At 38.2% G+C, this 17,409-nt stretch overlaps 1 protein-coding gene across 11 annotated transcripts in view; it reads right to left on the bottom strand.

Annotated features, from left to right (window-relative positions):
* Nucleotides 1-2,335: 2,335 nt before the first annotated feature.
* LOC112558503 (liprin-alpha-1-like) overlaps nt 2,336-17,409 on the bottom strand; it is a 63,350-nt gene continuing 48,276 nt past the window's right edge. For 8 of the 11 annotated variants that reach the window (XM_025228973.1, XM_025228968.1, XM_025228969.1 and 5 more), the window contains one exon: nt 2,336-15,828. In XM_025228973.1, the coding sequence (XP_025084758.1) occupies nt 15,493-15,828 (336 nt within the window). In that variant the 3' untranslated portion in view covers nt 2,336-15,492. The remainder of the gene's footprint in view (nt 15,829-17,409) is intronic. The other 3 variants (XM_025228976.1, XM_025228978.1, XM_025228977.1) reach the window with 2 other exon arrangements.

The raw sequence follows: 17,409 nt of genomic DNA, 5'->3' as shown, positions 1-17,409 counted from the left end.
CCTTTTTAAACCTGTTTGCGTCTCGTCTCGTTATCGCTCATTTAGTCTTTGTCCGGTGTCTTCACTATCAGCAAAACCTGAATGACATACTCAGGTAAATTGTCGTCCACAGCTTGTTTTATTGTGCAGATGTAGATTTCCAAACCCCCACGAGTGCATTTGCAGCATTTATACCTCCCCCGCCTCGTACACCATCACAAGTCAAGTCAAAAGCTAAAAAGAAAAGAAAAGGTAGCTCGAGAAAAAAACAAATAAATAACGTTAGACTTTAAAGAACGCTACAAAGTTGTGCACTCTGCCTAACATCTATTGTGTATATTACGCTAATAAACGACATGTAGATATTGCTAGTTGTAAACTTGTAAGCATACTGTTATATGCTGGAAAAAATAAACTATTAAATTAATGATTAATGCAAGAGGGCCGGAATGGTCATCTGGCTTGGAGCCTATGCTGGCTCTCGGCGGTCCCTGAAATTTGTAATCTGTATCTTCATCCTAGAAGTTTTCTCTCTTGAAAAAAAAAGTGTTCTTGAAAACGAGCAAGTGCAAGTGTATCCCCCTTCTCTCTCTCTTTTTTTTTTTTTTTTTTTGGCAAGCTCATGACAAATCTGCTGAATAAAATCTTTGAGTTGACTCGATAACAGTACTTGAGCATTCCGTTTGCTAAGGCTGTTGTCCACCATCCTGGCTTTCGTTGACAAGGCCAAGGGTTGTCTGACATGGGAACAAAACTCTAAGAGGCAAACATAATCTCAGCCTGTATCTGAAAAAACAACCCAACGAGCTTATCGGCAAGTCCTCCTCGTAAATTCCATTTTAGATGGGGAAGTTCATCTTATAAAGTCCACAAGCAAATTTTCTTCTGACCTTATGTTTACGTGTCATGTGGACTAAAGACAGAATACATTTGCTGATGTAAAACAGAAGGCACAAAGTAATGATGGAATCCTTGGAAAAAAAAACAACAACAGTCGTTCAGTTATTCTTCTTGTTTGCTATGGAAAGCTAGACCACAAAACTACATTTCGAAAACATGTCATTATGAAATTCCTGTCCATCATTTTACAGACACAAACTTTCAAATAAGAGCGCACACTGTCACGAGAGAAGTTGGAAGAGGGCTAAAGCGTTGGTGCACATTTTTTCTCCCCACATGAGTGTATGTGTTTCGGGTACACCTGGGCGCGGGTAGCAGAGACAGCGAGAGTGTACTCAGTCCGAGGGCCGCGGCTCGGTAACGACACCTCTGTACATTTTACTTACACTTCACATTCCCAAGGTTCCCGACATACAGGGAGAGAGGTAAGCTGGTGTACGAAAAAGGTAGAAATATACATCCAATCACGAACATATCAATGGATTCCTTGCAGACGACTTTTTCCAGTTAATTACTAGAACGAGGCTGATGTGCAGAAAGCTTCCGGTTTAGTCACATTTATAGTTTAAGCTCGCCGAGACTAACAGCGAAGAACTTCGTAGTCATCAGCACACCTATGCACATCTGTGGTCTAATCAACATATGGCATCAGCTTTCCTATTGGCTGCAACCTTGACAACGTAAGCGTCATTTGTGGTTGTCTGTTCATGGTGTTATGTACAGGCCTGTGTCTCAAAAACTGAATGACTTTTTTCAACTTAATCTTGGGAAATATTGTCTACTTATTTACTTATGCCATTGAAATAAGACCTACTCTCTGGATGACTGTTAAAAAAAAGAAGAAGAAGAAAAAAAAGACGGATTTATGTGTTGTTTTTCTTTCCCTTTCTTCGCGAAATTTCAACCGACCGTCGACGCCATTTTGGTTTTAAAACCTTTGTCCAGTCATAAAAACGATAGATGGTACAGATTTATGGGTCTTGCCCTTCTTCGGGAAATTTCAGAACCGAGCGTCAAAGCAATAATCCAGAAGATCGTGTTACATGCAAAAATGTGCCAACAGGCTGGATCTTAATCTTAACGAAAGATAACTATCGATACATTTCAAGTCTTGTAATTGTAAAAATTATTTCTACTTAATATTCATCACATTTTAAATCAAACTCATTGTACAAGCAAGCATTTTGAAGAGAATGCTTCCCCATCCCAATTAATTTCTCATTTTGGTTCTACAAGCTTTGTCCTAATATTACTCCGGACTGATGTCCGACTTCCTTTGCCGGTGACATACGGTGTCTGATTATTTATTTATTCTGCTGTAGTCAAATTACTTTTCGATCAAATCATTATTTCCACCAGCAAAACAAAAACAAAAAAAAACAACAACAACAAACAAAAACCAAACAAAAAGAAACAAACAAACAAAAAAAAACACACAAAAACAAACAGCATATTGTTTCGTTTCCATCTCATTTTATTTTCATGGTAGTATAAGTGTTCACATCATGACCAACGAAAAAGAAACCGCAGTAGCATGAATAAATAATTTTTAAAAAACAATCAAATGTTTAAAACATTTTTTTTGTACAAAAATTTAAACGGGTAAGAAAAGAGAAGGGGAAGGAAAGGGTGTAGAAGTCTAGTTTTGAGTGTGCACTTCCAGAAAATAGCCATTTCATCCTCAAACTACAGTCTGCCATTGAAAGCGCTCACTTCTACCAAAGTAACAGACTTGCTTTCTACTGGAGTGATGTTCGCAGACTGGCTCTATGGAGGGACAGAATGTATGCATACATGCACTTACACATACACAGAAGCTCACGAGCACGCATTCTAACTGGTATTCCGCTCCTAAAATGTCGTAAATGTAAACAACAACAATTAAAAGAAAATGACGCGTAAAAACACACCGATCACACCATCCGTCAGTTGGAGGTCGGAAGTCATAAAAAGAAAAAAAAATGCAGCGAGGTCAAGGCTGCTGTAACGATGGGCAATAATTTGGGTAATTTGGACACGTTTCTCTCGATCAGCATTAAACCCACTCTCGGTGTTTTGCATGGAGTTGTTGACATCCGCTAGTGACAATCACAGCTTGGAGTTGGGGATCGGAAAGGCAATCTGACAAACCATTTTGACATGTTTACAAACCGCGTTTTCTGAGTAATGTCGCAATCATTTCACATATGGCTGAACGATTTGTCAAGAAAGAAGCACAACTTTCAACGTTCGGTAGCAGCTGCCAACTGCCTGAAGCTACACACATCTGGAGCCAGACGCCTCGGCCTACAGCAGGCAGAAAGACTTGAGTCAACAGGCCATCATTCTCTCCATGCAACGGATTCCGGAGTAAGCGAAACTAAAACTCTAGTACACGTGATTACACCAAACAAACACTGGTTAACCATGTCAGCTTTGCGGCGCCAACAAAACCCTAGACACTCGTTTTGCCAACAAGTGCAACATTACTCCAAGACTGCTGGCTACCGTTCCTAGAGCCAGCCACGGCTAAACTACAAACAGCAAAATTAAAGCGCAAACCGAAACACTATCCAAGGTCCGGTGAAACTAAACAACGCGTGGACGCAAGCTGTAAGACGCATACGTGGGTCACATGACCCTTCTGACCACCAGACCTCACCTATGACGCACACTTCACAGGTAGATAGATACTCGAGCATCAGTGCACCTCTTTGATCGTGGAATAAGACGGCGGAAGAAGCCAACAGCAATTTCATTGTCTCAGAAAAAAAGCGGTTGTAGGTTTGAGCAGAAGACAGAAAGGCGACAGTCACAATAGAAGGGCTTTAGTCATAGTAATGCGTGAATCTCCGTTTTCTCCTTAAAACTGTTAGTCTCACGACCAGGGCTGGAGAGCTGGGGAGAGTGGTAAGTGCGTCAGACATGGAAGTTCAGCAGCGCGTCAGACAAACTGACTGAGGCACGTCAGGCAGCAAGTAACAGAAGCATGTCTGGTCCGCCTTACAAACACCACCTCGAGAACAACCGTGCTCCTCTTTCGAAAAAAAACAAAAAAAAACAACAAAAACCCACCCAACGCGACGCACAATGGCTTTTATAACAAAAAATTACTTTTTTTCATTTGTTCGCGTTAGTTCCTATCAACTGACAATGTAGGGACATCTCTCTTCAATGCGGTATCGGCAACTCGCATTAACCATAAAACTGGCAAACCCGGATCCACAAAACCACAAGAAGATTCTTCAAAGGAACCGGCACGAATTATATATAATCACAGTGATAAATCAGAGGCAAAGAAACAGAAATGGGCCTTTGAACATGCTTAGTTTCGGTGCGATCTAACAGTGAGTTAATCTGTCCCTGAAATTAAGAACAGCGACCTCCTATATCTGAACTAATAATACATACCTTCCTCCGACCCCTACCCCCAACAATGTCAACGAGACGGAAAAATTATTAAAAAAATGCCTGAGGGGGAGAAGGTGAAGACGGTGGGTGGTGGTGGTAGCAAGATATATCTTCAAACAAAGCATGTTCCGACAGCGTAGTCAACATTAGTTGCAGGTTTTCTCTTTTGGCCTAAATTTGGTCCCTTTGCTTTTTTCCTCCCCCAATTTCAGACCGAGAAACCGCAAGACAAAAGCCCTGCAACCTATAAAACCAGTGAGGGTACATCCTCCGGCAAGGAAACCCCCGAGTCAACTGCCGAGAAGGAACAAGCTCCAAGGTGTTGAACCCACTGCAAGACAACTGTCTTCCCTTTGACTTCGTTTGCTGAATATTATAGTCTCTGTTGGGAGATAATAAAAAAGTCCCCCTCCCAAAACAAAGCTACTCGGCGTGAAACTATATCAGACTCGTGTTTGTCAAGCGTCAGCAAGGATGGAGCCATCAACTATGATCCGTAAGACGACAGAGCGCAGAGAGTGGACAGTTATGGATCCCAGCTCACACGGAGCGGCCGGCCAGCTTAGCTAAATGCTGCTCGAGCCTTTTCCGAGAGCACAATGAAAAGCAAATGATCCACACTATGAAGCCCATTATCCAAGACGTCAAGGGGAGGAGGTGGAAAAAAAGAATAGCCACTGGTGTGCAAGGGTGGTGGTCAGTGGGGGGCAGACCGGTCGCATTCGACACACAGGAACAGTTCCATGTTTCTGAACAAGTCTCCTCGCTCTTCTGGCGAAACAAGTTGTTCGAGGAGTTGTCAGGAGCATGCCAGCCTGTAGAGACAACCAGACCTTGCTGCGATCTCCCCACCACCGCCTCCTCTCTCGCCAACCAGAAAAAAAAATGGGGGGGGGGTATAAGAACAGAAATCCACGGAGAGTGAAAGTCCACCAAAGCACCCTGGTTTCTGGAGGTCATGGGGCGCCAGACACCACTTTTCCGTCGTCGTCACACGCCTGCAAACCAGCTCACCCATGGAGGGACGCGCTTCTCACCTGAACTAACGCGCACACGGGAGCAGGCGATGCAAGACAGTCACCTGCACGTCGAGGTACCTTGCATGCCTTCTTTAGGTCGCACGAACCACTTTCCTCTACGTTCGCAACGATCAACGGTAAGAGTTTTGCTTTCATGCAGATAAGAATGAAGCAATCGTTATTCTTTCTACTTTCTTTTCTAAAAGTCTATACGAATTAGGAACCAATCCATTCTGCATTCCTATTTCGTGCTCTACATGATATACAAAGGCTAAAAAATAAAGTGGGGGGAGGGGGCAAGCAAGTGGTGACAAGTCTAAGCTGAAGCAACTATTGCCGAAATCATCCAATCACTTGCAAGTATTCTGCTGTCCATGATCACAGACTCAACAGCCATTCCCACCCCTTACCCCTCCCCCAACAAACAAAAACAAACACACACACCAAAAGACAGATTACTCATGTCTCCTTATCAACTCCTCTTCCCAGGCTGCTCCCTCTTTACAAAAGGTCATTTCCTATCCTCTTACAAAAGTCAATAAACACCAAAAACTGGTAATATCTCTTATTACTGGCACTAAACAGGTCAGTCCCTGGAGGTAAAGAATAAAATGCAGTTACTCTCTCTTGCGTCTGGCCAGAAACTGTACCATATACCAGCACACAAGATATGTTTCACTCTACAAAAACCCTGTTGATAAGACCAATCCATTTTCTACTCTTAACACTGCACATGGGGTAAACATGCTGGCTGCTATATTTCACCTCAACATCATCATATAATACATCTCCATGATCTGTGATGAGGTTGTTTTTTTTTTAATTAGAACGATTATGCACATGCTTCACCACCCCTCTGCATGCAGGCCATTTATTATAATCTAAAAAAAGTCTGGGTATATTTTGATAGCAATATTTATGATGCACATTCACTTCTAATGGGTGGTTAAGACTGAAAAAATGCATCTAAAAATAAATACATTTTGGGATGGTTGTTCAATTTAGAGCACTTTCTCCAATTATTCAAGGTGACATTTACCTTTTTTTTTAAAAAAAAAAAAAACCCTTTCTATACACACATCACATGAAACAGACATGTAAGCGCACACACAAACACTCTGATAAAAGGTCGTCTCAACTTGAATTCCACATAGGTATGAATAGATCATTTTCACCTTCTGATGATGCACTTACAAATCCCCGAGGACAACAAACTTATTTTGACCTCATGTCTTAGCAAACAAATCTTCCATCAACAATCATGCAGGCAGTTGTGCTAATGAGACATGCATCCTTAGCTTTATTAAGTGAATATTGTGTATAAAACTTCAACATGATTTTTGATACAGATTTGTTTGTTAGTACACCTCCACTTCAAAAATGTTGGTGATAGACAATCATTTTTACTTTTCTTTTAGGAACATCAGACCCATTTGTCGTGCTATTGTAACAGAAAATCATGGAACAGCCTGAACTTTATGCTGTCAAAAAAAAAAAAATTACAACTTTCAATTTAAACTTTTAAGAGATTTTGGCAGATGCTTTTTATTAGTTTTTGCATATACGGGGCAAAAGTAAATGAAAGATGGTTTGGTCCCATTTCAAACACAAAAAAGATGCTGTGGTTAACTGTAGAGATGGTGATAATGAAATAATATGCTTTACATGATAAAAATATGGAAATTACTTTTTCACACATACTGTCAACTCTTCACTACTTACTATTATAATAAACTATTTTGAAATGTGTAGTTTTGTATTAAGAGCTGTCAGCACAAATCTCCGCATCTCCAATATTAAGAGCAGCAGCTTAATAAGCATGAAGTAGATTAGTGCAGGAAGCCTGTAAGTGTGGAGTGTGTGGGCAACTCAAAGTCAACATAAAAGTACACAAACATTTTCAAGTTGAAAATCTAAACACCTGCTAAGGAAAGCAACAACATTTTAAGCGTTACATCCCCCTTGCACAGATGAGGCCAGAAAGCCAGGCTTTGCACATGTGAATATGAGCTGAACCCTAGCTCCATTTCTATGGTTGAATAATTTTTTAATTCACAAGACCTCACATCACATAAAAGCTCTAGTTTGGTTCTGTGCATATACAAAAACATACAACATGCGCACAAACCTACACATACACCTTTGCACTTGAATCAGGCAAGCAGAAACATAAATCTGTCAGTTTTTGTGACACCAGATCATACTTCGGCACAAATACAGACCAAGAGAATGCACCAATATTATAATAAAAATGCACTACATCTACAGTCAACATTTCCTTTTTTGCAGTGGAGAATAACTATGGCAGGGTTACACCAAGGGTGAGGACTAGGTCAGTCTATTTACATAACACTTATTGTCAAAGGCGAGATAACATTAGTTTTTTAAATTTTTTTTGAGGTTCTGGCAACAAAGTAAGTGACAATCACCGATGCCTGGAAGCTGTGAGCTGACACACTGCAAAAATCTGCTGATGGCCAGCCAGCAGACATTCCAGTTTACTGAAGACTTCTACCATCCCCTGACAAAGGAAGGCGAGTGCTTGCAAAGTTAACACAGTCAACATATAATTAGTCCCTGAATTCCAAGCACTCTTCATTCACTCATTAACCTAAGGTTTCAGAAATCACATGCTGCACTGGATCAGTTACACCCCGAACACTGCAGAAACACAACCACGGAAGTAAATACATCAGACCTTCCTTACTTTAAAAGCTTGTGTCCAACGTACTACCCACCCTAGTCTTTAAATAGTCTCCCCAGCCCCTGAACAATAATAGTTTCCAGCTAGCCACAAAATCAGCCAGGGTTGATATATCTATAACTAACATGGATAAAAAAATCCATAAAAAATCTTGTTTGAAATAAGATCTTTGTATTTAAGTCAACTAGAAGTTTTTGTTTCAAATTTACTAGTGCATATGTGTGCACACACATGCACATACAGATACCTGCATGCTGTCTCGACTAACTACTGCACAGTTAACTTCAACATGTATGCACAAAACCTTTGGCTGTCTGGAACATCAACTACTTATCTCAACAAACAGCTTCATGCTGCCCTAAGACCATTACAGATTAGCATATACATAATTCTTGCAGTGAATTTAACAGTGTCAAATCATAAAAAATAAGTGACTTCACAACAAACGTCACCAGCTGATCTTTCTGCTTTAAAATGTGGTCACAAAATGTATGGTTAGAATGACTTTCGTAATTTATCTTGTGCTCACTTTTTTTTCTGGGTAGTGATGTATGACACTTAAAAATACAAAAAAAAAAAAAAAAACTAAAATAAAATAATTAAAAAAAAAAATCAAATCAGTTGTGGAACAGGCATCAGCAGTTGCCATAAAAGGGAACAGAAAGACCCCTAACATATCAAATCAAAAACATAAAAGAATAAAAATAATTTAAATCTTTTTTTTTTGTAGGCCACATAGTGCATGCAGTTTTTGGGCTCAAACATATCAATGTTTATTGCAAATTATAACAGCCTATATACTAAACCTATATATATTTTGTTTTGTTTGTTACTAATAAGCAAGCCACTGTTTGAGAATTACACTATGAGATGCAAGCATTTTCTAATGCATATTACAATCTAGATTCCCATGCAACTGATAGTAAGCCTCTTGGGTTTAACTTTTTAAAAGTATACAAGGAGCTTAATGCAGTCATAATGCGCCTTCGAGACATGGCAAATATCAATCTACGAAGAGAACAAGCACGCCAATACTGAAGAAAGCATCAAGTGCATAAGTGGTCATGTTTAAAGAGTTTGGCCACATTTCTTTTGGTTTTCATCTGTAAGTAAAATGGTGTCCTGCATGATTCACCACTCAAATTACAAAGCACTGAAGTCACAGATTATCTCTCAAAATGGGGTTTTTGTTGCTATGGAACAAAGTACAAGACATCCAACAAGAATGAACCAACACTGTCGGCATTAAGAATAGTGAACAAGTAAATGAACAGATTTTTCTCAGGTGGCGTCAGGCTTTGAATAGACTGTTCTTGCTGATGAGCAGAGAGATTTCTGCAGGAAGATGTATCAGAGTGCTGCACAAGCAACAGATGCTCTGCATGCTTATACAAGTTTCAACAGAATGATCTTGTTTGCTTTTCCACCCTCAAGAGATAGAAGGAAAGAAAAGAAAAGATCAATTTTTTTTTTTACTATAGCAAGTACTTAAAATCTATACCTGCACAACTTGACAAAATACCTGTTTTTCTTTTGGTAGTTTTTTTTCTGTGTGCTCTACTTCCTGCCTCAGTTTGGTCAGATGGACGAACTGGCAGCATGATCTTATTTAATGAATAAATAAGGACTGTTGTGCACTCCAGCACATGGAAAAATGGGAGAGCACTGAGACAAGGCAAGCATCTGTTTACATTCATGCGGGTTCACATTATGCACTCACATGTTTCACAACATATTCATGTGACTTAAATTCAGTTGCACCTACAAAGGCACAGAACCAAATTCAAGAGGCTGAAGAAACTGGGTAATAGTTTCTCCAACAATACCTTGACTCTGTCATAACGGAATATTGATGGACTTCCCTGGAGTGCTAACACTTGCCTGCAGCAGGGTTTTAGGCTTCGACATGGACTTGATTAACATATTCCCTGATCTTTGAAACTGACTGCTACAGGCATTGTGACAAAGCACCCCTCCCTCCAAAAATTACAAAAACAAAGACAGAGTATTCTTTCCATAATATTTGCATGTTAAAAAACTGAAATGAATGTGTTTATATTCAAAATCATACAAACATTTACAGTTAGGACATAAATACAAGTTGTGATATAAACAGTCATAAACACACTATGCTGTATCTATGTTTCCAGACTCACTCCTGTTGATGATGTAGATGCATTTGCATGTAAGCTCATGCACATGTTGTGCACACACACACACACAAAAAAGACTACATAATTATAGCACACACACTCTCTCTCACATACAAAGACTCTATATTATTATAGCACATGGACTTTCTTAAGTACATTGAGAGATGGATCAAAGTAATTAGTTGCAGAAATTGTAGTTTTCAGTCACAAATTTCAAGAAAGACAGCAAAACCTTGTTTGATGTCCTATTTCCTTTCAGACTTTGTGTGTGTGTGTAAAAGATGATACTGTCACTGGGTGTTAAAAAATTTCCTGACTGCAGAGATACATCAACACAAGAGTAACTATATATATATATCACATTGCTAGCATTTATGACTGTGCTACTACTTTAGCTATCACCATGGCTACAATGTGTTAATACTTAAATTACTAAGTGATGTAAGCAAATAGGTGGGTCAGGTGGGTAGGGTGAGGGAAGGGTGGTTGAAAAAAAAAAAAAAAGGTAATCCCTGACGTAACTTAAAAACAACAACTAAGGTTGCTCACACTTTCACAGTTTATCTCTAAATGATCACATCTTCTGTCACATATGACTTTTAATCTTTAGCGAATGAGTATGCTTAACCACTTCAGAGTCATGAAAAACCCTTTTCTTCCTTGGTTCATGTAACAGATATTTATGAGCAATTAAATATTTAATTGCTGGACCTGGACTTTTTCCCCCTTTAAAGAAAAAAACCTTTGAAATGAATTTTCTAGAGCACTGCTGAAACAAATTTCTCTGTCTGTTCTGATACCAGTCTGAAATATCTATTACAGATCAAAAAAAATCTGACATAAAAATAGTTTAAAACAGCCTCCATTCAACAGAGCTTTATTTAGCAGACAGAGTGAGAGGCAAAAATTTTGAATTAAAAAAAATCACACTGTGTATACAGATGGGCTGTCTGATATATATATATAGATCTGAGAATGTACAACTTCATGTCCCTAAACTTTTGAAACAAATTAATTTTAAAAACACAGTTACATTTCAAAGAAAACTGATTTTAAAAATTGTACATTTGTTCAGCCATAATGTGACTAAAAGGCATTCTAGAAGTATCAGCAGTTTTAATTTTAAAAAAACCCCTAAAAAACCTGTGATAATAAATTGAACATTTTCTGCATTACTCATGATATAGATTTCCTGCTTCTTAATATGTAATCATGTATTATGTTACTGTTCACTTACAATATCTTTTCTGTAAAATCAAACAAAAATGTGTAAAGAACTCACTGATGAATTAATAAATAATAATAAACCAGCATTAAAATGTAAAGTCTTAAAGATCTTTTGTTGTTTATGCTGTTGTGAATGGACAGTAAGCTTTTTAAACTTCTGTATTTTAGTTGTTCCTTTCATGGAATTCTCCTCCTATGGGGAAACAAACATGCACAGCACTAGTACAGTGACAACCTAATCTGCATCATTTTAAGAATGCATGGGGTGATGTTAAAAACAAAGTACTAATAACAACCTGTTACACCTCTTTCTTTTTTTAAGGGGCTTCAAAAGATAGACAATTGATTCATTTTCTTATTGTGGTAGATTTTTTCCCTGACACCCTCAAGATACTTGTATTCATAAACACAGACACACACAAAATTTGATGCAGGATTTTTTCGTCAAATCAAAATGACAAGTGTTTCATTTTGGGTACTTGAAAACCCTGCTCATCTCCTTTATAAATTGGAAAAAACCAGTACACTGTTTAGAAGAAACAAATACTCCCTTACCTGTATAATTTGTAAGAATCATCACAAGTTTTACACAGCTTTATAAGCTAATTTACGTCCAACATGAAATTAAGTTTAAATGTGCTGCTATTCTTAGTTTACAATGCTACTAAAATTATTTTCATTTGGGGAAAAGCACCTGTAAGTGGAATTAAAATTCAACTCCTGATGTTAATGAAGGCCACAGCATGAGCTTTGACTTCGTCCACTGAAATGACTGTGACCCAAGTTTTGTGATATCTATCTAAAATCCTGGAAAGAAGTGTGTTTAAAGATTTGTGTTCCAAACATTTGCCCAGACTTGGTGACTAAAATGTTCCAATAAACTAAAACCAGTCACTTGAAAACAAATTGGCACTTGTGGCTGTCAAACTATCTCCATGTTAAAATCTGTAACTCCAGAATAAACGTATTTCAAAGTAAACAAAACCATTTTTTCCTCTTATCTTTTTTCTGTCACATATTACCTTAAGCGTTAACATTTTGTTGTAAAACAAGAACATTTCTTCTCTGCTTCCTTCTGTCATGCTTAAATCAATCTTTCCTTTATTATCTTCTTTCATTGTCATGCATGACTATTAGTAAAATCCAGAATGAAAAGTAAGCATTACTACTTCAAACAAAGCTTCTGACAGTCCATATCAAAATTTTACAAGCAGCAATGAACTCAAAGCATCTGTGTGATTAGGTAAGTCCTCTTATCCCCAAAATCCCCTTGCCCCCTGAAAGTACCACTTTAAAAAAAGGTACCAGCAGAACAGCTAAGATTTTGATCTTATTGCTGGGGATGGGTTGATGTTTCAGTTTTAATTGCAGTGTAAGCACATTTTATAAATCTGCTCTCATCAATTTATGCTTTATCTATGCATCATGAGGAACACAGCTTTTTGTACAAATAAAGATTTTAATCATCATCCTTATTATTAAACTTTGAATGAAGGAATTTCATTTCACTAAATTTGGAATTCCCCCATTTTTACTTTCAAATGCTAACTTTCATGTGTTTGTAAGGTCCATGATAAATGACTTCTTTAGCTCTAGAGACTAGAACAACACAAGCAATGAGTATCCATCAGTAATCTGGAGTGTACAGTAATCTTTTCAAATATTTTGCTTACAACTTTCATACTGGACTGCCTTATCATACAAAACATTTTTGACACCTGCATAATTTGTGTGATTTTATCCTTTAAGAAATACACAATCCTTATACAATTTGCCACCTTCACTATTTGCCTATAACTTCACCAATCTTAATTACACCTTGTGGAAGAGAAGCTAAGAATCTGTGTACAACACTACATAGTTGAATGCTAGAACACTGCTTGTGGTAATGGGCCTTTTAAACCACTGTACATCAGAATATGTTAATATTAAAACAAAACTAATCCACTAAATACAAACCAAACAAACAACAAAAAACAATAAACCCCTCTTTCTTTGGGTTGAATTAATCTCAAGGACCTAACAACAAGCAACAGAAGAAAATGTAAGTGATCTTAAAAACATAAACTTTAAAACATTCAATTAAAAGCTAATTAAAATGTCATTTACATGTTATTCTCACAAATCATTACTATTAAATATGAAAAATGAACATGGATGATAATCCTTTTTTGTCTTTGCCTTAAAAGGAAACAAAATCTTTTCAGTTATGAATCTCACAGAACCAAGCACACAAACCAAAAAGCATCTGTTTATTTTTTTAAAAATAAACTTGATTCAACATTAAAAAAAAAAAATCAAGAAAACTTTGTCACTTTAATGAACTAAATTATCTAAGAATGTCCTTTAAAATGTAAAAAATAGTTGCTTATGTTCACAGTAGGCAGTCATGATCACCTAACAGTTGTTTGATGTGAAAGTAATCCACACACAACTGGCAAAAATATGAGCTAAACAGGAATGCCTGCCATGACGTGCTACTGACCCTATCTTCAGTTCTTGGATCTGAATGAAATGTTCCAATTGTTAGGGATTCCCAAGATTAATAATTTGAACTTTGCAATTAAAATGCTAGTCCCTGACATTACAACACTTTATGTTGTTTTTGTCCTTAGGAGGTTAAAATTAAAAAGGGGTTACTTACCATATCTAATCTTTTTAGATTATATGGAGAATGTCCACCTCTCCTCTCTCATTCGGGGGAGGGAACAGGGGGAAGAGGGGCAGAGAATGTGAAGGACATAGAGACTGCAAGTGTAACCCATTCACAAACAAGAAAAAAGTGCATGAACCACATGCCTCATTTCACAGACTTTCTAGTCCAGGTAAAAACAACCAGCAACTGCAGGACAGATCCTTAAAAATTTCTGAATACATATGAATAAAGAAAGGAACGCCATTGCCTGCAAAAATAAAATTAAAGGACCCCTCCCCCCTTCCAATGTCTTTTGCCACTTGTACATTCACAAGTGCTCTTTTTAACATACCACTCAACAATGATCACCTAACGTTGAAGAACTCTCATCGCAGCTCTCTCTTAACAGATTCAGCCATGAATGACAGATGTTGAAGCCACCGCTGACAAAAGTTGGCAGGTGGATCTCTAATAGTGATAGTCATGAGAGACTGACACAAGAGATTTGCATGGTGAGATATTGCACAAACCAGCTATGAATTCCGGACACCTACGTCCCTTGGCATTACCATAGGTGTCAGCCCAAGGCGGTGACTCTCAATTGATGCTTGCAGCACGAGTATTGCACCATGCCATACGTCAATGCAGTAAAATCAGATCTAGCATGCAGTCACCACAATTCTCTGATGGCATACAAGACTACACAGGTTCTGATTACATTTTTGTTTCACTCCTCCTTTCGTGCATGGAGATAAGATGTATGACATCCACCACAGTAAAGAAATGCCATCCCTTTTTTCTGTGCCACCTACAAGCCCTTCATATGTTCATTGTGAACAACATGCGCCATCTTCTCTGTATAACAAAGTTGTGCCCACGAAGAAAAGTTTTCGACAACAATGCTGTGGCCTCATCAATCTTTTTCACTCATCTGCAGTGCTGGAATGCCATTTTCACTGCCATCACAACACTCTTCAACACGTCTCGAGCCAGTTCATTCACAATATGCCATCTGCAGCTGCCAGGCCCAGACGCTTCAATGGATAACTTGCATTACAAGCATTAACGCTTTCCAAAGGATATGTTGCTTCTATATTGTGACCATTTTTCAAAACTGAAATTAAAGCTCCCAATGCTGGGAGCTGTGTATTCTCTCACCTGAACTTCGACTAGTAGCTAAATAACAGAGAACAAACATAATTGTGCAAATGCTCTCTGGAAATAAAACAGAAAATGGACTTTCTGGTTTGAGGGAGCTTTGGTCGTATGCTGCCCTAAGGACCGAGGAAGAACTGGAGAGCTGCTGCGATCTTATCCCCAAGCTCTCACAGATGATTTAGCAACAGTGCAATGTTGCTCAGATCCTGCCCTGATGTCAGGGGAAAAAATGCAACATCTTCTCCCATCTGTTTTTTTCCGAAGAAAAAAAATAATCTCCTGCTGCTACTACAGCGTTCCATGATGCTCCATGACTAAAGTGTTCCCTCAATATGGTTTGGCATTGTCGCTGATCTTTCTTGCAGTGGTGGAAGCTGCTGATAGTGTAGGTGCTGAAACTGGAAGCCCACTAGTCGGCAAGGGCTCGACACCGGTTGCAGTGTTGTTGGCAGCAGCACCAGCAGCAGGAGGAGTAGCAGTGCTGGTTGCCGTGGCTGTGGCTGTGGCTCGACGAGCATGCTGAGGTGAGGGCTGCGAGAAAGGGTCAGGGGTGGCCCCTATGGGAACACCTGGATCAGCTTCCTCTACAGTCTTGCCGGTTGGATCTTTTGTCCGGAACTTTTTCCTCCAAGATGGGGCACGTCGGAGCTTACCTCCCTCACCCTATAAGAATAAAGAACAAGGACAATCACCTTGAAGAACATGGCACAAATTGCAATAAATTATGCTACTTGTGACTTTGCAATAGCCTAAATGCAAATCAATGATGTTGATGTTAATGATGATTAGGATTATTATTATTATCATCATTACATTACTGATACCCAAAGGAGAATATGAAGTGACACTGTTCATTACAGTTTATTTTCATCAGTGTCATGTTAGACTTTCAACTTTTGGCTTTAAACAGTCTCTACTGCAGAATCTGAGATCTGGCATAATACAGCCACTCGTAGATCTGCCAATGGGAGTGATTATATATTAACCTGTTACCAACAGAACGAAGACGATGGATTAGCCTAAAGCATATCATGATGAGGGAAACAGATAAAGATAATGTTTTACACATTTAACAATTTACATACAAGATACAAAACAGTTTTTTTTAAAGAAAAGGAGAATGTGAAAATATGGTACTAGTACTAAGGTATTTACCTCTGCTCCAAGCAAACTTACCAATTTTGTTTTTGAACATTTACTTTCTTATTTTACAAATATAGTTAGAATTTTTTTTCAAGAACTTAGTATTACAGCCAGTTATTCGCTGGATGAGCAAGAAACTACATGGTAACAAAACATCTGGCAAAAGAAGGGGTCCTGTAATGTATACATGGTAATACTCCATAAAAAGGCAAAACAACAAGGTAAAGGTAGTAATGTAACTTTCTGGTCAAGAGAGTGTGAAGTGTCAGAGACCATTCTTATCTAGAGGCTAGCATCTTTTTTTTTTTTTTTTTTTGGGGGTGGGGGGGGGGGGGATTGACTACTTCCTCTTGCCCGCTGCCTTCCCTTTGCTAACTCTTGAAGATGTCAGATACTCATTCAATAGCTGTGTCAGCTGAGGAAATAAACTGGACCATACAGGTACTGAAATCGGGTGTGTGTGCTGTGCTCATGCATGCATCAATTGCCAGTATTCTAACAATTTGTCTATCCACTTCCCAGCCTTTATAAACGTCTTTAATCTATACATATATACATTTTATGCACATAATCTGCATCTTCCGTTTACTCGATATGATAATTTTTATTATTTAGCAGCATTACAGTTATATACATATAATTAATGGTGCACCTGAGTGTAGGAAATAAGGTCAAGTGAATACAGAGAACGGGACACAGGCAGACTAAACAAGTGACTGAAAGAATTTTTTTCTGTCTATGGTACTGAAACACAAAAGCTTCAAGCTCTGGCTTTAAAAAAAAAATCACAATACTTGTTAACCTGTCTTTTAAACTCAAGTCTTTAATTTTAATAACTTGTATACTCTTTTAAAACAGTGACCAAAGTTTAAGTTTGACAACTTTGTAAGATGCTGGATTTTCAAACTACCAGCATGAAGCATATTTTTACACTGCAGGAACCAACACTAATGTTACTCAGAAATTCTCTTAACTACTGCAGACTGAGGAGGAAACCAAACTAGCTTACAGAGATTTCCAATTGTATCTTCTGTCCTTGAAATAATAATTAAACACAAACACAGAATTTAAAAATAATTAAATTGTCTGGAAAAAGATGAT

This window comes from Pomacea canaliculata, linkage group LG3, assembly GCF_003073045.1.
Source record: "Pomacea canaliculata isolate SZHN2017 linkage group LG3, ASM307304v1, whole genome shotgun sequence".
Classification (NCBI taxonomy): Eukaryota; Metazoa; Mollusca; class Gastropoda; order Architaenioglossa; family Ampullariidae; genus Pomacea; species Pomacea canaliculata.
The sequence above is the reverse complement of the archived record's forward strand: the minus strand, read 5'-3'. Positions and strand labels throughout refer to the sequence as shown.